General features: G+C 39.2%; 2 protein-coding genes across 2 annotated transcripts; both read right to left on the reverse strand.

Annotated features, from left to right (window-relative positions):
* Positions 1-3,472: 3,472 nt before the first annotated feature.
* LOC137264948 (uncharacterized) lies at positions 3,473-4,415 on the reverse strand. The gene is made up of 2 exons (XM_067800296.1): positions 3,813-4,415; positions 3,473-3,517 (listed from the first exon to the last, which is right to left on the reverse strand). The coding sequence occupies exons 1-2, from the start codon at positions 4,413-4,415 to the stop codon at positions 3,473-3,475; spliced, it is 648 nt and encodes a 215-aa protein (XP_067656397.1).
* Positions 4,416-8,958: 4,543 nt separating this feature from the next.
* Positions 8,959-13,610, reverse strand: LOC137265508 (uncharacterized). The gene is made up of 2 exons (XM_067800922.1): positions 13,527-13,610; positions 8,959-11,205 (listed from the first exon to the last, which is right to left on the reverse strand). The coding sequence occupies exon 2, from the start codon at positions 11,193-11,195 to the stop codon at positions 10,452-10,454; it is 744 nt and encodes a 247-aa protein (XP_067657023.1). The 5' UTR covers positions 11,196-11,205; positions 13,527-13,610; the 3' UTR covers positions 8,959-10,451.
* Positions 13,611-21,642: the final 8,032 nt, after the last annotated feature.

Here is a 21,642-nt window from a genome sequence, read left to right on the forward strand (position 1 = left end):
AGAAACCCCCTGTGAACCAGCTAACAGAACAAGACAAGTTTAATATTGTATACATTGTATTATTAGCAAAGAGAGCAGGTTATACAAAGTCACGAGTCAGTTTCACAATATTGATTTCAAACACAATACAATTGAGACAAAATCGAAGGCAATGGGTTACCAACTATAATACAGCAAACTCACCAAATTCTTTGTGAGAGAGTAAAACAGTTATGCAGAATGTAACACAGCGAGTGGTCTGACAGCGGCTAATGTTGATTCAGGTGTTGACTCCAGTGAATGTCTCAACACGGCAATTAGCCTTTATATATCTATATCTATACATATATCTATATCTATATATGTATATATCTATATCTATCTATCTATCTATACCTATATCTATCTATCTATCTATAGATATATATATACATATGTACATATACATACATACATACATACATACATACATACATACATACATACATACATACATACATACATACATACATACATACATACATACATACATAACATGTCACAATTTAATTCTGGACTGACAAAAGTCCAGAGACTCTCCGCACTGTGGCCACTCTCTCAAAATAGATTTGGTAAAAATAAACATGCAGCTATTATGAATATGTGCTAAGGATGAAAAAATGAAAAAAAAATTTTCGAAAACTGAAAATTTAAACTCGCTCGCCCATGGGCACGCCCATGAGCGAACAGCGGCCCATGGAAAAACATATTGGCCCATGGACGAGAATATTTACTTTCGTTTACTTTCGCTGATTTTCGTGTCATGACACTAATAAATATACTTACATTTATTTACAAACTGCAAAACATGGAAAAAACATGTATTTTTAGTGAAAGTAAATATTCTCGTCCATGTGCCAATATGTTTTTCACCCATGGACGAAATTTGTTAAAATCGCTGTCAGTTAGCGGAGTCAAGTCAAATCGAGCTGAAATTTGAGTCATGATACTTATTAACATTTTCTCATTCATTAACAGCCTCCAAAACATTTATTCTGGACGAAATTAAACACTCTCGCCCGAGAGAGTGGCCACAGTGCGGAGAGTTTCTGGACTATTATATATATATATTTCAGTCATTTCCCGACAGTTCGGGCAAATACGACCTTCGCCAGCACTGTGGAATCCGGAAGCAGCAGTCTCCCGGAAGTAACAAATAGAACACCAAGGGCAGAAAATTTCCGGACAGCCTGCTACCAAAAGAAATGCTGACCATCTATTATACGAAAAAAATGTGACATATAATAATTATTATTCAAAACACTAAACGCTGTGACCTAATAATAATTGTTGATTAATTAATAACAAATGTACATTCATAACAATGTTGTGGACCAAAGCGTTATGAAATAAAATGTATTCTAAATATGAAAGAACTGAACAATGTTATTTTGAGAAAATGACACTGCATGTGCAGATAAACTCTTTCTATGCGTTAACAGCCAAGTCGATTGTACAATACTTATTGTGGTTATATCCTGAATATATAACCGCCATTGGTAACCATGCATGTGTATGTGACCATTTTGTATTTCAAAATCTCCTTGGAATATTATTTAAGCAATTGGTCAAGTGAATATTACCAGTGACATAAAGTTGATATTTGAAGTTGAATTAATGTTTGGTGGGAAAGAGTATTGTAAAAAGTGAATTTTACATTAATATACGAACCCGCCACAGCGCTCTGCACGCATAGATATACATTTAAGAGACAAAGGGTGAGTGCGAGTGGTCACAGTCTAGGATGCATTGTGTTCTGAATGCATTTATTTGGAGTAACAATCTGTTTGTATTGTCGCTCGGACACAAGATGACATTGATTTCATTTTCCCCTGTTAACGACAAACGTCTTAGGTCCTGAAAGACACATATTTTTATTAAACAATCTTTGGGATGACTATAACATATTAAGCAACAATTTGGAAATGGAATGTACTTTAATATAAAACATAATTCCATTAGACAAATTGTTACAGCCTTTAGAACATCGTCACATGAAGTACAAAATCAAGATACCAAGGGAGGAAAGAATATGTGGCCATTGTTTATCTTTGAATCTTAATCGAATGGAGGACGAATACCCTTTAATTTTGATTTGTCCTAGTGATATTAAAGAAAGTAAATATTACACCAATAAATATTATTGGCAAAACCATAGTGTCTATATACTTGTACAACTGTTTACATGTAATATCAATAAAACCATAGTCAAATTAGGTAAATGTGTAATATATTGTAATCAAATGATGAGTTCTCACGCTGTGTGACATGCCCGTGTACTGATTTGTTTCAATTTCAAGACGAGGAACTAGCCGGTTCAAGTCATAATCAAGTTTATGTTGTATGGTGTGAAATAATGGTAGAGTTTGAAGGATGCATTGATAACCCTTGTAGTCTAGTGGGTAAACACGATGTTCTGGGTTCGATTCCCGACATAGGGACGATATATGAGGCCATTTAACTATTGTTGGGATATTGCTAAAAGTGGCGTAGAACATAATTTACTCCCTCTCAACCCTGGTCACATTATCTATATTTACGTTTTCTATTCAGGAAGTAAGAAGGTAATTGTTGATGTACTTGTGCCACTTGCTCATTACAATCCGGAGGATACTTGTTCCCAAAGGCAATTAACAGGATTGGGTGGTCAGGCTTAACGCTAGCGCTGCTCATCTCAACTGCTGGACTGTCTGGTCAAGTCTCGATTCTTTACAAATGGACAACATAAATACGCAGCATTGCTAAGTGTGGCTATTAACAACATTGTTACTCAACTTTACCTATCGTCAATGAGTAATCAGGTGAGTGTTACCTTATCGTCTACGGCAACAGGAAACATTGTGCAGAGGTGCATTTGTCTTTGGTCGTGGTTCGAACCGCAGCTTGGCCTCTAAAAGGCAGACCTCAAAGGACAACACTTAGTCTAGATGTTGTTCTATATAAGTGACCAAGTCAACGTCAGGGCATAGCCAGTTTTAAAAATCTACCAGAACAGTTTCGGCATGGCAGAAAGGAAACGTACTGATGATATTCACATGAATTATAGGTTACTGAATATTCTTGTAAAAGTTGATTCTTATGGCACTCGTGTTTTAGATATTGTATTGGTTTCGAAGACATCTGTGGAAGCACTATTAATCTTATTTGAAGCAATACAGCGAACACACACCGACCTTGAATAAATAAATAAAGCGTATACAAACCTACTGTGAACAGAAGAAATACACGCGTAAACACCTACTGTGAACTGAATAAATACAGCGTATACACACCTACAATGATTAGAACAAATAGAGCGTATACACAACTACTGTAAATAGAACACAGTGGAAGCTGTCATAACCGGTATCTGTCCATTCCGGTAACCTATCAACACCGGCTAAAAATCTCAGTCCCGGTTGTGGCGTTTACATTTAACACCAGCTATCCAATCCGGCACATTGTCTAAAATGGATTATTTCTTCAGTCCTGATGAGTGCCGGTTTAGACAGCTCTTCCACTGTAAATACAGAGTATACACTACTACTGAGAATACAATAGAAACAACATACACAAGCCTGTGAATAGAATAAATACAGCGTATACACACCTACTGTGGATAGAATAAAGCCAGCTTATTCATTTGGATAGAAAACCACAACATTCCTTTTTCATTCAAATTCTTAAATGAAATGTTCACGGTGGTACATGCATCGGCTTACACTGACATGCTTTATGAACACTTCTGCCATTCTGTACCAAATACAACAATATACACCATAGGGAAGACAAGTCCAACACACAAGGTCGGGTACATCTTCTTTATGTTCTGCTTTTGCTTTCCTCTTCCGACCAAGCTGTTCTTGAACAGACGCAATAACAGCGGTTTTCCTCTGATACTTCTCGATCACTAGATCGGGGTTATTGTGATATTTCCGATAAATATCTTCTTCTGGTTTAGACTTGCAGCATATATCATTCCGTTCTTTTATACATGTAGTTGTAAAGTCCTTGATATCTTTGTCTGTGGTCGCCTCCTCGATACAATTTAGGAATAATTCAATGTCCAGTTCCAGTTTTTGCCAACCTGATGCTGTCTCGTTATAGAGTTTTTGTTTCGTGTCAAAGTAATCAATGAGAAAGATTTTGCCTGTTTGAAAGGAAAGTGCAAATCCCGAGACCACTCCGATGAGCATCTTAGATGCTGAAACCCATCTGTTCTGACCATCACCCACGGGGAGATAATCACATAGGTTAGCAGCAGCTACACCCATAAGAACACTAGTTACAATCACTGCCCAAAAAGCATAGTTACTGTATCTGGTTGACTGTTCGTACATCATTTTAGAGGCCATGAAACTTCGAGTTTTCAGGCCATTTAACATCTTGATTTTCGCGGTTCTTCTGTTTGACACCATTGCTATGAAGAAAAAGTTCAGTGAATTATCATGTCACAAAACACTTTTCTGAAATGTACAAATCATTTGTGATGGTGGTGGTGATGGAAGCCGGAAGTGACCATACATATACTCATACAAAGTAAGAGACACCAGGGTTGTTCTGTGAGTCAAACCGCCTTTCACCGGGATCTCTTGCGCCACTGAGGCACACAGTTGTGCTCTGCTATTTAGCAGTTTTATACATCCCTTTTTATGAACAGTACGATAACAAGCTAATGTTTTGTTATTGCTGTTGCCCTCTATGCCTGGATGATATTACTGCATGTCACCAAAGCAACAAGGTCACATACAAACTTTGCTTAGGGTGTAATGAAATGTACAAAGACGTGTCCAAAGCTTTTTTTGGTGGTTACAAAAAAGACCAGCTTTGTTACGAAAATCAACCATGAAAATCGACGACTTTGATTGTCATGGGGACCCGTTAATTAATACACGCAAGATAAGTTGACCAGGTTGATCATTGCTCTTGACTGATTCCTAACGGAGGCGGTTACTCACTCACTCACGCAACTAATCACAGGTGCAGACAGCCATTCACAGGTGCACATAAACATGTTCACACACAAGCATACACGTCATGGTTTCCCTTGCTCCGTTCAGATCAGTATCACTGTGTGCACTGTATTCATACACCCATCCACACAACATGTAAGGACATGTAAAGTATTGATTTCTGCTGTGATAGGTAATATGGTGTGCATGCAACAACCCGTATAAACTTATGTCACGTCCGTCTGTTGAGTCATTGAGACATTACGCATGCAGTAATGCATTTATATGTACAGGGCTGGGAGTGTGGGTATGAAGGAATGTGAAAGCATCTCATACGCTTGTATCACACACGCACGCACACACACACACACACACACACACACACACACACACACACACACACACACACACACTCGCCTAAGAAGTGACGCGCCTAAGAAAATCACATAAACATAAACACACACACCTTTCCGTTTGCCATCACATGGGCACACACGAACGTCGTGGTTCGAATCAAATATTCTCCCTGGTTATACTTTGACAATCACGGCACACACACACACACACACACACACACACACACACACACACACACACACACACACACACACACACACACACACACACACACACTCTCTCTCTCTCTCTCTCTCTCTCTCTCTCTCACACACACACACACACGCTCGCGCGCGCAGAGAGAGAGAGAGGGTTGGAGAGTCACACATGTACACATTTCGGGAAGTCAGATCTTGTCTTGTGACCTTATCTGAAATGCTTATATGCTTATTTTCATAATCATAAACAAATATCTTACCTAGCTTCAGGTAATAGCGGGATATGTTTCTTCCTCGGTCGTCTTTCCTAGCGTGCACCAGTTCGCATACTGTGTTCAACAAGGGTAATGTGTCCAGTCATGTCTAAATTTAGAGACTAATAATTCTGCGTAACATACATGTACTTCATGTACATGTACTCCCAACACAGTACATTTATCTCCATTCTACCATAACCGATTTAAACACGAATTCCTTCAAACCGCGTAATCGGGCATGGAGCGAGAGGCGAATTGAACTCGTCTGTAGTATGTGTCGTTAGTATTTTTAACAGCATTGTGATATATAAAATATTTTCTCCAAACAAAGAAAACAATCAACTGTTTAGTCAATGCTATAACGTAATACCAAAGAGTTTGCTTTATATAATCCCAACCCTACATGACTGAAAACCAGCCTGTTGTTTTGTGTGTTGTGCTACCCTACCCACTGGTCACACAGTGGAATACATGTAATGTTATCTTCTTGCAAGTAGTTGTTGACAGTGCAACAGTTCGAAATGGTAGACGAGACGATTTTAACACTTTGGAAAAGGTTCTAATTTGAAGTGACAGTGGAACATATTTGACTGACTGTCGAATCTGAACCCTGCAGAATCGAAGAATAGATCCTTTTCTGAACGACCTACGAGCTGTAATCAAAGACAGTTGATTTTTATGACCGGCGAGTGCCGATGATGATCTCATGCACTTGTTTCCACCCCGGCATCAGACGAAAGAGTGACAGTGCTGCTTTGTGTACATGCTACTAACTTTGGTTTCCTTGGAACATTGTTTTCATCACTTGGGACTAGATTATGGTCAAGCCATTTCTTCAAAGCGTGCGGATACAGGTCTCCAGCAGTGGTCGTCTTGCCGGGAATCTAGCATAGAGCAAATTTCTGGTGGTTCAATTTTTGAACGATGCAACAAGATATGATGGGGTATAAGTGGCATAAATTCGGTGTTTCGAATGACCCTTATGTTGGGAATTTCAAATTCATAAATATACCATTTATCAGGTACTAGGCAAATGTTCACTCACGTTTTGCTGCACATTTTGTATAGATAGGGGTGTATTTTTGACAAGGCTTCCTGACTATAAATTAGATAGTGTTTGTTTATGTTGGGGACTGTGTTATGTAACTTAGTTTGACTATTTTTATAATAGAAGATAATATGATTGTGAGTTTCTCTAATATCTGCGGAAGAAAAATCACATAATAGCATTTGTTCGAATTTTAATAAATGTTTTTACATTACGTCTGTTGTGTTGATATTAGCCATGTTGGTGGTCAAGCTGAAGTAGTAGTATATACTTGCGTATTGTATACTTGCGCAGTGAAGCGCCGTGAAATCAGACGCATGCTCAATCCAAATTGATACCGTCTGATTTTATTGACCAATCAAATTCGAGCATTTCTAGTAACCATCGTAGAATCTGCATTGACAACGCCTAATGATAATTTGTCGTCGGAATCGCAATAGGACTATATTGTTGCGAACAGTGTACAAACTGTATACATTTGAGCAAAACTAGATAAAAATTAAATTGAAAATAGATTAGTCAGTGTTTCATAGAACAATGCGTAACAATCACCATGCTGAGTGATTTAACTTTTTGCTGTCTTTGTTCCTTTAGCGTCGTCATGGTACGACGTATTGAATATTGCTGGAAAATCACCCATCTATCCATAATACATTTCATATTCTATTTCAAGCAAGTTCGATTGTTGGTTGAGTAACAGTAGACGTATGCACACAACAAATGCCTCCGAGTTAGCTTCCCAAGACTGGCAAAATCATACATAATCCACGGTGCAGAGTTATGCCCCTTTGGCTTTCCATAAAGATATAGTCGTGGTTCGACTCAAATATTCTCCCTGGTTATGCTTTTTAGGTGTGCCAGCACCATGATCGTGCTTTTGGGATTGACAATCACAGTACACTTACAAAACCCAATCTAATTGTTGTAAAGTTTTCTCCCAAAGTCAAGCTGAGAAAGCCGTGATAATACTGAAATATTCTTCACATCGGCTTAAATCCTGCACACTACTGCTAAACAAATGGTGCACTGACCCACCTGTACTTCAGACCATTTGTCTCCAAAAGAGAATGACGAATTCCATAATGACTCATAATGTGGTACACGACAAAACGCGGTACTCAACAGTATCTCCTATTTTCATTCTTACCACTGGAAAGCGTTGTTTCAGAAGCTAGCATATTGTAATGTATACAAGTTGATAGCTTTTTAATGGAGGAAGACACAGCGGCAAGGACAACAATTCTGAGTCACTCACGATCCAATTCTCATTTGAAGACAACAGGAATTGGTTGCCACCAAATTGAACAACTCCCTACGCAAAGAAGACGTCACGTAACGGAACCTTGGCGAACACACTACTGCAAAACAACAACACTACTTGTCCAAAAAGGCGATCAAGAGGATTGGGTGGTCAAGCCCAATGCTCATCACGATAACACTTGGAAGGTACGATGAAGACTTGACTCTTTTATACGGACAACATAAAGACGGTATATTGTTAAGAACGGGTGTCAGCAACATCATTATCCACCCATATCCATCGCCAATGAGTAAACAGATGAATGTGACCTAATCGTCTGGGCGACAGTAATAACTGTGCAGAGATGCGTCCATTTGTCTTTGGTCGAGCACCCGGTAATGTCCGGGGTAGAATAGACCTTCAACAACCCGTGATTGCCATAAAAGGCGACTATGCTTGCCGTAAGAGGCGACTAAAGGGATCAGGTGGTCAGGCTCGATGACTTGGTTGACACATGTCATCGGTTCCAGCCTGCGTGGATCGATGCTCATGCTGTTGATCACTGGATTGTCTGGTCCAAACTCGATTATTTACAGACCGCCGCCATATAGCTGGAATATTGCTGACTGTGGCGTAAACCTAAACTCACTCACCTTGCTTATGGTTCTAATCCTAGATTGACCGTTATAAACACCTTCGATGACACTTTTATGGACTGTTTGTGTGTGTGTGTCACTCATGTTTGAGATATTGTATCAGTGCCTCCTTTCACAAAGCACTAAGGTGATCGTAAGTCATTAATGAAACCTTAGTACAGTGTTCAACAATGGGAGTTAAAGTTAATCTTAGTTAACATTACTACAGGAAAGGAGACCCTGATTCGCAAAAAATTACAACCCTTTCCTTAATGTTCCCATCTGTGAAAGCATTTTTATTCATGTGCATAATAATACAGCGTGTACATCAGCAACGTAGATGCAAGAATAAATAATCCAAAATCAGAAACATAGATGCGAGAATAAATAAGCCCAAATCAGTAACATAGATGCGAGAATAAATAAGCCGAAATCAGAAACATGGGTGTTAGAAGAAATAGACTATAACTCAGAATTTTATTTCTTTCCTTTCATTTCAGTGGAGCATTTACAAACGACTATAAGTAAGTGTACGTTGGTGGCTTAAAAATTTTGGCATAGTATACTAGCATAACAAGTAGGTAGTGGCTAATTAATACACTCATACAGAAAGTATAATCAGGCCTCGATTTCTCGAAACAAACTTAAATCTGAGTTTTGACTTAAGTTCGTGTTTTTACTCAAAATTGAGAAAATATATTTGCCGGAATGTACTGAAATTGCTGTTAAATTAAAAACTAGTAGACAGTTTGAGTTCTGTGAATATATTGCTTAAGGTGTTTGGGCATTTTATGTCTTAAAACATGCATTTGAGTTAAAAATAAAGCAGTTTCAAATTGTCAAACTAAGTTTGAAATTTAAGTAAAAGTTTGTTTCGAGAAATCGGGACCTGGTATTCATTTCAGGAGAGCATTTACACATGAGTATGAGTGTTAATGGCATGACAGTGTTGGCATGATAGATTAGCATAACAGGTAGGTAGTGCCTTATACGCTTGAAAAGTAGAAACAGGCTTTCGTTTCAGAGAAGCATTTACAAACGAATATAAGTATACGTTGATGTCATGAAAGCGTTGGCATAATATACACACACAACACATGTAGTAGGTAGTGCCTAAACATACTCATACGAGAATGCACAATCGCAACGTTCCTTCAGTGGAGCATTACAAAAGTGCGTTACTGTGGTTTGATAATGTTGGCACAAACAGAATAGCATAGCAAATACAACAGAAAATGCCTAATATACTTACTCTTATACTTACATATACTTACACAGTGTACCCTCACTGTTCCTAACCCCGGTTTGCTTTGGTTTGCTCTGTCGCACTCAGCAATATTCCCGGCGGTCTGTAAGTTTGGACCAGACAGTCCAGTGATTAACATCATGAACATCAACTGGGATACCTGATCACGTTAGTTGCCTCCTACGACAAGCCCATGAATCAGGAACATAGATGTGAGAATTGATGAACCAAGAACCGGAAATTATAGATGTTAAAACAAATAAACCATGAATCACAAATGCAGATGTTAAAATATGCAAACCACTGTACAACTACATGCAATCAATGTAGCACGGGTGTAAATAGAAAGACGATGGTATGGGTTTCGGTCGTTTCAGGCACTGAGTAGAGTTGCATGACTTTAGCGTAGCAATGTACCTTCTGGGGTCGTTGCCTTTACATAGGTAGTGAATGTATTGTCTTGCCTTCTCTAAAGCAAGCTCACTCGTTTGAAGAGAAGAACACAACACCCTGTTCACATTTTTAAATGAAATGTTTACGGTGGTAATTGCATCGAGTATCGTTGACATGCTTCATTAGAAAATTGACCGGACTGTACAAAATACAAAAAAATGCACCAAATGGAAGACACGACCAACAAAGCAAGTCAGGGTCATCTTGTTGGTCTTCTTCTTGATGTTCTTCTCTTTCTTCCTCCTGTTCAATTTTTTGTAGAATGTACGCAATGACAGTGCGTTTTCTTTGATACTTCTCGATCACTAAATCGGGGTAATTATGATATTTCTGATAAATATCTTCCTCTGGTTTGGACTTGGAACATATGTCATCTCGCTGTTTTATACACTCACTTGTAAATTCTCTGATATCGTTGTCTGTGGTTGTGACCTCGATAGAGTTTAAAAATAATTCTATATCGAATTCCAGTTTTTGCCAACTTGATGCTGTCTCGTTATATATTGTTTGTTTCTTTTCAAAGTAATCAATGAGAAAGATTCTGCCTGTTTGAAAGGAAAGTGCAAATCCCGAGACCACACCGATGAGCATCTTAGATGCTGAAACCCATTTGTCCTGACCATCACCCACGGGGAGATAATCACATAAGTTAGCAGCAGCTACACCCATAAGAGTACTAGCTACCATCACTGCCCAAAAAGCATAGTTACTATATCTGGTTGACTGTTCGTACATCATTTTAGAGGCCATGAAACTTCGAATTTTCAGTTCATTCAACATCTTGATATTCGCAGTCCTTCCGTCTGGCGCCATTTGCTTTCCTCTGAAGGAGAATTTCATTGCATTATCAAAAAATAAAACACCATGTTCAAAGTACATACCGATTGTTATTTTACAAATTGCGTCCAGATCCTCAAAACGTTGGCAGTATTACGACCTGTCGTAACGCTGTATTTTATCACAGATTCATTAGTCGAGTTGTATTGAATAGCATTATGTGTATAATATAGTTGCGCAGTTGTACTGTACTGTCGAAACAGGTCAAAATTCAATTAGGAATAGATGGGCAAGTTGATTGCTCAAAAGACACTGGTCACGCGGTATCCTTTCACATAGCCAGATTCTGTGAAAGTGGTCTCTCACATAGCGAGAGTGGAATTTGGCTCTCTGGGGTTAGTGTTTTGATAACACTTAATCCCAGTGAGCCAAACTTAATTTAAACAAAATGCTCAATTAGTGAGATTCGTGAAGTTTGTATTAAAGTGAGATATATCTACACTGATATTTTATTATTTGAATATTTTTGGAGGACTTGAGGGAATGCTCAGTTGGTGACATCAGTGACATTTGTATCAAGGTGATATATGTTGATTTGGTATTGATGTTGATACGAATTTCAGGAAATGCTTAATTGGTGATATTAGTGAAATGATTTTTAACTATTCCATGATTATTTATGCAAAAATAATTTTTATTCAGAGCAGAAACATCTAGGCCTCTGGTTTGAAAAAGACGCAAATTGGACTGCACATATGCATTCTGTACTTGATAAAGTTTCAACAATGATAAATTTTTGAAGGATTTACAAATACCGATTTTCAAGAAAAAGTGATTTTTACCCAGTACTATTGAAATTTTGAATTCTTTGCTTGAAGACCTCAGACATATACAATCACCAAGTGTATTCAGGAATATGATTACACCATATGACTGCCTTCGAGGACACCCTTCATTATTTTTCTTTACATGACCCCTCAAAAATGCTTTAAGAATCGATTTATTTTACTTCAAACATGGATATAAGTTAACATAAATGATGCTCTGTATGTTAACCTCGAATTACCCAGATCTATAAATCATATCAAATCAGTACATAACTTTATTACCACTCCACGAAAATCTAATCAGTTCTAAGTTTTCAGTTGACATTTTTCAGAACAAAAAGTACTTTTGCTGTAAAGATGTTTATATTCATGTATATTATATGCTTAATGTAATTTATGATCTCATACTTTTGTACTCATGATTTGAAATGCAAGTCGCATAAATGCTATTTTGTCTGGAGAGGCATTTTTATAAGCTTTTTGTGTGTTTGTCGATCACGGCATTTTTATAAGCTTTTTGTGTGTTTGTCGATATTTCTGAACAATATATCAGAAATAAATATGCTTAAACCAAATTTTAATATTGCAAACAAACACACACATAGTTGCATACATTTTTTATCATGTCACATTGTAGATATAGACTATAGCCCTTAAACAAAGACTCACACTTCACTGGCTAATGCTAATTTCCTGGCTGGCATTTCTGACCTAGCCATAGTGTAATGTTGTTTTAACAAGACCTTTTTGTTTAGACTCTGGCTAAGTGAGAGTGATCCGGTCACGCACACCTACGCAGGCACTCACCCACCCACAAACTCATCTAAATACCCACCTACCGATGGAAAACTCGCCCACCTAACCAAAAATCACTCACACATCCAAACACACTCGCACTCAAAACTCATTCACTCAGCCAGAGCTCACTCAGTCAAAAATTCACAGACTCAAACCTCACTCATTCATACAAGTGCAGAGACACGCACAACCCCAAACATAAACACTCACATACACACGTATTCACGTGTCATGCAACCGGTAAATACATGGTATATATTGATTTCTGTTGTATAAGGAAATATGGTGTGCATGGAGCAATCGCTTAAGTTCATATTATATTCACCTATTGACTCGGTGTCACATTAAGCATTTCGTACTGCATACATATATATACAGTCATTGTAGTACGAAGGAGTGAGAGATCCTAACCAAACCCACTCCGAGCCTAAACCCACTCCAAGCTCATACACACAGACACAGGGCGCACACATAGACACGCCAACATATAGTGCTGTCCTATTCCGTCCTCATGAGATGCTTGCCCAAGAAATATCCATTGATCGGTTACCCAAAATGCACATTCAGACACAGAGGCAGAGAAACAGACATGCATACTCATCGACACCAACACACACATACACACACAGAGAGACACACACACGCAAACACATATATATATAGAGAGAGGCATGACGAAATTTCCGGCCACAGTGACCCCAAGTTAAATACGTAATGTGATATGCATGAAGAAGTTTCTTACCAAGCTAAAGATAACTGTTACATATGTTTCTAAATCCACCGCCTTTCCTGTAGTGGACCAAGGTACACATTGTGATCGGTGATGGCTATGTGTCCAGACATGTCTAGAGTGTTGAAACACTATGCTGATGTCGGTTTTTGCAGTCTTTGTTCGTTCAGTGCAGTCACAGCTCCACGTAATGCAAAGGGATCGTGGGTGCAGTTTGGGCACGTGACTATCACGTGATAAATTGAAATTGTCGTCTGCTCTCGGTGCGTGTGCCGTCTGTTCATATCAGCAGCAATATTTCTGCTGATCAATTGTTAGATTAAATCAGGAAACACATTAAGAAATGTAGTGAAATTTCTAGGACTACCATTTAACAAAATTGTTGAAAGGATCTGTGTGACTGGATGTTGGGGACGAATGTCGGGCGTAAGGGGCTAATGACTCAACCTGACCGTGGATTATATGCACATACACACGCAAACGCACATGTACATACGTGTGTGCGTACGTTCGTGCGTACGTGCATACATACATACATACATCCATCCATACATCCATACATACATACATACATACATACATACATACATACATACATACATACATACATACATACATACATACATACATACATACATACATACATACATACATTCGTGAGTATCGAGCAAGCATCAGTTACAATCTTGATAGTAAGTGAGTACTATTATGTTGTGCTTTTTGCAAGGTGAACATGTGTTCAGTTGACGCTGAAATCCTATGTTTAAGATTTCATGGTCCGTGTAACATTAAACGTAGATACAATCTACAGCTACGTTTAATTGAGAGACTATGTGAACACCTTTGCGTCTGTCAATCTTGGTTCTTTCCTTTCTATACGCCGTATGGGTGATGTGTTTCGGGTGAATTGGCTGACTTTATGTGACAATACAACTATATCAAATTGCAAAGTTGTCAAAGTGTTGCTCGTTACGAAAAGATATCTGAATTAAATGATTACTTTCATAATATAGAACAAAACGCCGTTGGCAGAACGTGGTTTGCTCAAGGTTGAAGAATTACCAACGCACATTAATATTTAAATCAGCTAGCCTGTACCTCCAAGCTATTTGCTGCAATACCATTAGCTCAAGGTGTACAAGGAGCCCGGTGTGATATTTGTTTTAATCGGGTAAGCACAAACTCGAATAGGCGATAAGTCCATGTTATGAGTACGACCCACATTTCAAGGTGTTGGTTTTTCTTTCTACGATTTCATTTGAAGAGTGTCGTGACAAGTATGGCTGTTGCACAGAGGTCAAGGTCACCTGTCAAGACACATCGTCGTAAAACTTCTTGTGAGAAGACAGCTAAAACAACCTTTTTAAGACCATCGCAAAAGAGCAATGCTTAACTGTTGACTCAGTAGCATATTCTGTTAAACGTATTACATATTAGTGTCATCTTCACCGATTACACTTGGCAATGCACACACGCACACACACACACATATATACATACATACATACACACACACAAGCACGCACGCACGCACATGCATACATACATGAGAAGGAAATTCTGCAGACTACTTCGAATGTCGTACTTGTGCATGAAATCACGTGTTTCCTATGCTGGTTTCCGGTCTGATAGCTTTAGAATTAGTCATGGTGTAGTAGGGCACGAGCGAGTGATCTCCGCTTGGCTATTCAGCCTACACATCAACGATCAGCACGGAGTTTAGATAACTCAGGTCTAGGTGTCCAGCTTCCATGGGGACACTGTCCAGGTATTTTTCTTGCTGCAGCAATGTTAACAGCAATCTACATACTTCTCAGACTCTTCTAGAAGCTTCGTATGAGTATGGTTGGAAGTGGAAGTATAACGTCATCCATACATTCATGCATACACGCGAACGTACTCACATACATACAAACAGACATACAGACACACACACACACGCACGCACACACGCACGCACACACTCATACATACATACATCCTCTGTGGAAATTGCACTTACACTATGATTTAGAAACTACCTGCTCCTATTATTGCCAATAGACAATGACACATTGAAAGTCATGTACTGAGGAACTAATGCGCTTTGTCTGAGATCGATTATCAGTTATGATGGCAAATAACAGTGTTTACACGGAAATAAATTACGGTAAAGTATAGCTTGTCAAGAATTAATGAGAATTGACCACCAATGCAAGTACAATAGCCGGTAGCTACCGTATAAGGAGATCTTGGTAGCGTCTTATTCGTCTGGTTCTGGTCAAAGACGGTGAAGACTTACACAAGAACTTGAAACAATACGTGTCCAATGTCTACGATTAAGTGTACGGGAGGATAGTTTAGGAAAGGTACTTACAGAGTTAGTTGATTTCAAGGTCTGGTGTATAACACTGCTGAAATGCAAGGTCTTCGTTTCAGAGGCAGTTTATTCCAACTAGCCATAGTTCAATTTATTTGTATTGATTATGATGTATCGAGCAATCATCGCTTACAATCTTGAAAATAAGTGATTATTATGGTGTTATGTTGTTTTGGAAGGTGACAATATGTTCAGTTAATGCTGACACCATACGTCTGAGATTCGATGTTCCGTGTAACTTGAAGAGTAGACACAATTTACTTCTAACTTTAATTGAGAATCTATGTGAATACGTTTATGTCTCTCAATCTTCGGCTCATTTTGCACATGCTGTGATGTGTTTCGGGTGAATTGGAGATGGCTGATTTTATATGACAACGCAACTATATCAAAAACGAATTGCAAAGTTGTTAGGAACGACATCTAACTCTAAATGATTATTTTTCTAATGGTACTATAAACCCGTTGGCAAAACATGGTTTGCACAATGTTGCATATATCAAAGTTGATTATTTAAATCAGCTACACGATGCCCCTAGGTACTTGAGGCAATAACAACAGCTCACGGGGTACAAGGAGCCATGGTGATACATTTGTTTTAATCTTGGAGGCACAGTCTCTAGTAGACGATTAGTCCATTATATAAGTACGACCCATACTTTAAGGTGTTAGATTTCCTTTCTTTTGGATTTTACCGAGGAGTGACATGGCAAATACGACTGCTGCTTAAAGGTCAAGGCCACTTCTCAAAACACATGGAAGTGAAGACATAGATAAAACAATCTGGGAAAAGATAGATAAAACAACCCCCTTGGCGCAGTACAATATACTTAACTGTCTGTTCACCTCATTAACATATTCTGGTAACCGAATTGCATATTCGTTTTCTTCTTTACTGATTAAAGACGGATCGATGTCAGGCGATGGTTTCAGCTTAAAAAATGGAGGAGTTTTTGCCTTACCGTAAATACAAATATTCCCACGATCTACCGAATGTCGTTCTAATTTGTTAGAGCTTTTAGAACTTTGTCGTTTCATCACATTAAAATCTGGAATATAACCTTCTTTAGATCCCTTGTAGTTTTGCTTTACAATCTTTATTATCTTCTAAAATTGGAACTGTTTTCAATCTCGGGCGTAGTGACAACATAAACGGACCTCCGCTCGTTAAAACATCACTTCAAACGACGCCCATTACAGACATAACCAGTACATCTGCCAACCAACAGTAGATTCCGTCTATATATGAAACAATGTTATAATATAATTCATCAATAGGGACGTCTTGGTGGTAGAAGAAAGTGACCTTTAAGAAGAATTATTTCTCAGTGGCGGATGCCGATGTAACTCATTTTCGTTCACGGCTACGAACCAGGTCTTACGAATTGATGAACGGGGGCTCGAAGTTGATGAGAGCCATATTAAATTATCACAGACACGTGATCAACTAGAACTGACACCTATGTCCAAGACGGAGGAAGGTTCGGGGCATGGTGCCTTCAGATAAGTCTCTGTTTAGCTGATTATACGAGCGTGCTCACGTTTCAGCACTTATCCAGTAAGTCTGAGCACCATGTGCTTTATGGTTAGAATCAGAACTTCTTTAGCTAATAACCTGTGGCTGCAGTCAAAAGACGAATCTGGAATTTTGTCTTTCGGGCGATCTTGCTGAGGATTGTTGTCTCAATCCATGACCGTGTTACAGAACTAATTGTACTTCTTAAACCATCCATATCAACCCATGACTGTGTTACGATACTAGGTGCACTTGTTAAACCATCCATATCAACCCATGACTGTGTAACGATACTAGGTGCACTTGTTAACCCATCCATATCAACCCATGACTGTGTTACGATACTAGGTGCACTTGTTAAACCATCCATATCAACCCATGACTGTGTTACGGTACTGGGCGCACTTGTTAAACCATCCATATCAACCCATGACTGTGTTACGATACTGGGTGTACTTGTTAAACCATCCATATCAACCCATGACTGTGTTATGATACTAGGTGCACTTGTTAAACCATCCATATCAACCCATGACTGTGTTACGGTACTGGGCGCATTTGTTAACCCATCCATATCAACCCATGACTGTGTTACGGTACTGGGCGTATTTGTTAACCCATCCATATCAACCCATGACTGTGTTACGGTACTGGGCGCATTTGTTAAACCATCCATATCAACCCATGACTGTGTTACGGTACTGGGTGTACTTGTTAAACCATCCATATCAACCCATGACTGTGTAACGATACTGGTTGTACTTGTTAAACCATCCATATCAACCCATGACTGTGTTACGATACTAGGTGCACTTGTTAAACCATCCATATCAACCCATGACTGTGTAACGATACTGGGCGTATTTGTTAACCCATCCATATCAACCCATGACTGTGTTACGGTACTGGGCGCATTTGTTAAACCATCCATATCAACCCAAGACTGTGTAACGATACTAGGCGCACTTGTTAAACCATCCATATCAACCCATGACTGTGTTATGATACTAGGTGCACTTGTTAAACCATCCATATCAACCCATGACTGTGTTACGGTACTAGGTGCACTTGTTAAACCATCCATATCAACCCATGACTGTGTAACGATACTGGGTGTACTTGTTAAACCATCCATATCAACCCATGACTGTGTTATGATACTAGGTGCACTTGTTAAACCATCCATATCAACCCATGACTGTGTTACGGTACTAGGTGCACTTGTTAAACCATCCATATCAACCCATGACTGTGTAACGATACTGGGCGTATTTGTTAAACCATCCATATCAACCCATGACTGTGTTATGATACTAGGTGCACTTGTTAAACCATCCATATCAACCCATGACTGTGTTACGGTACTAGGTGCACTTGTTAACCCATCCATATCAACCCATGACTGTGTTACGGTACTGGGCGCATTTGTTAAACCATCCATATCAACCCATGACTGTGTTACGGTACTAGGTGCACTTGTTAAACCATCCATATCAACCCATGACTGTGTTACGATACTGGGTGTACTTGTTAAACCATCCATATCAACCCATGACTGTGTTATGATACTAGGTGCACTTGTTAAACCATCCATATCAACCCATGACTGTGTTACGGTACTAGGTGCACTCGTTAAACCATCCATATCAACCCATGACTGTGTAACGATACTAGGTGCACTTGTTAAACCATCCATATCAACCCACGACTGTGTTACGGTACTAGGTGCACTTGTTAAACCATCCATATCAACCCATGACTGTGTTACGATACTGGGGGTACTTGTTAAACCATCCATATCAACCCATGACTGTGTTACGATACTAGGTGCACTTGTTAAACCATCCATATCAACCCATGACTGTGTAACGATACTGGGCGTATTTGTTAACCCATCCATATCAACCCATGACTGTGTTACGGTACTGGGCGCATTTGTTAAACCATCCATATCAACCCAAGACTGTGTAACGATACTAGGCGCACTTGTTAAACCATCCATATCAACCCATGACTGTGTTATGATACTAGGTGCACTTGTTAAACCATCCATATCAACCCATGACTGTGTTACGGTACTAGGTGCACTTGTTAAACCATCCATATCAACCCATGACTGTGTTACGATACTGGGCGTATTTGTTAAACCATCCATATCAACCCAAGACTGTGTTACGGTACTGGGCGTATTTGTTAAACCATCCATATCAACCCATGACTGTGTTATGATACTAGGTGCACTTGTTAAACCATCCATATCAACCCATGACTGTGTTACGGTACTAGGTGCACTTGTTAACCCATCCATATCAACCCATGACTGTGTTACGGTACTGGGCGCATTTGTTAAACCATCCATATCAACCCATGACTGTGTTATGATACTAGGTGCACTTGTTAAACCATCCATATCAACCCATGACTGTGTTACGGTACTAGGTGCACTTGTTAAACCATCCATATCAACCCATGACTGTGTTACGGTACTGGGCGCATTTGTTAAACCATCCATATCAACCCATGACTGTGTTATGATACTAGGTGCACTTGTTAAACCATCCATATCAACCCATGACTGTGTTATGATACTAGGTGCACTTGTTAAACCATCCATATCAACCCATGACTGTGTAACGATACTGGGCGTATTTGTTAAACCATCCATATCAACCCAAGACTGTGTTACGGTACTGGGCGTATTTGTTAAACCATCCATATCAACCCATGACTGTGTTATGATACTAGGTGCACTTGTTAAACCATCCATATCAACCCATGACTGTGTTACGGTACTAGGTGCACTTGTTAACCCATCCATATCAACCCATGACTGTGTTACGGTACTGGGCGCATTTGTTAAACCATCCATATCAACCCATGACTGTGTTGTGATACTAGGTGCACTTGTTAAACCATCCATATCAACCCATGACTGTGTTACGGTACTAGGTGCACTTGTTAAACCATCCATATCAACCCATGACTGTGTTATGATACTAGGTGCACTTGTTAAACCATCCATATCAACCCATGACTGTGTTATGATACTAGGTGCACTTGTTAAACCATCCATATCAACCCATGACTGTGTAACGATAGTGGGTGCACTTGTTAAACCATCCATATCAACCCATGACTGTGTAACGATACTGGGTGTACTTGTTAAACCATCCATATCAACCCATGACTGTGTTATGATACTAGGTGCACTTGTTAAACCATCCATATCAACCCATGACTGTGTTATGATACTAGGTGCACTTGTTAAACCATCCATATCAACCCATGACTGTGTAACGATAGTGGGTGTACTTGTTAAACCATCCATATCAACCCATGACTGTGTTATGATACTAGGTGCACTTGTTAAACCATCCATATCAACCCATGACTGTGTTACGGTACTGGGTGTACTTGTTAAACCATCCATATCAACCCATGACTATGTTATGATACTAGGTGCACTTGTTAAACCATCCATATCAACCCATGACTGTGTTACGATACTAGGTGCACTTGTTAAACAATCCATATCAACCCATGACTGTGTAACGATACTGGGCGTATTTGTTAACCCATCCATATCAACCCATGACTGTGTTACGGTACTGGGCGCATTTGTTAAACCATCCATATCAACCCATGACTGTGTTACGATACTAGGTGCACTTGTTAAACCATCCATATCAACCCATGACTGTGTTACGATACTGGGCGTATTTGTTAAACCATCCATATCAACCCAAGACTGTGTAACGATACTGGGCGTATTTGGTAAACCATCCATATCAACCCAAGACTGTGTTACGATACTGGGCGTATTTGGTAAACCATCCATATCAACCCAAGACTGTGTAACGATACTGGGCGTATTTGGGAAACCATCCATATCAACCCATGACTGTGTTACGATACTGGGCGTATTTGTTAACTCATCCATATCAACCCAAGACTGTGTAACGATACTGGGCGTATTTGGTAAACCATCCATATCAACCCATGACTGTGTTACGATACTAGGTGCACTTGTTAAACCATCCATATCAACCCATGACTGTGTTATGATACTAGGTGCACTTGTTAAACCATCCATATCAACCCATGACTGTGTTACGGTACTAGGTGCACTTGTTAACCCATCCATATCAACCCATGACTGTGTTACGGTACTGGGCGCATTTGTTAAACCATCCATATCAACCCATGACTGTGTTATGATACTAGGTGCACTTGTTAAACCATCCATATCAACC

This window comes from Haliotis asinina, chromosome 15, assembly GCF_037392515.1.
Source record: "Haliotis asinina isolate JCU_RB_2024 chromosome 15, JCU_Hal_asi_v2, whole genome shotgun sequence".
Taxonomy (NCBI): Eukaryota; Metazoa; Mollusca; class Gastropoda; order Lepetellida; family Haliotidae; genus Haliotis; species Haliotis asinina.

Bases quoted from the DNA above. Each gene is read 5' to 3' on its own strand.
- LOC137264948 (XM_067800296.1), bottom strand. From the start codon at position 4,415: ATGGTGTCAAACAGAAGAACCGCGAAAATCAAGATGTTAAATGGCCTG. The intron at 3,518-3,812 runs GTACCCGACCTT...CTGTATTTACAG, and splicing joins AAGCAGAACATAAAGAAGAT to TGGAAGAGCTGTCTAAACCG.
- LOC137265508 (XM_067800922.1), bottom strand. From the start codon at position 11,195: ATGGCGCCAGACGGAAGGACTGCGAATATCAAGATGTTGAATGAACTG.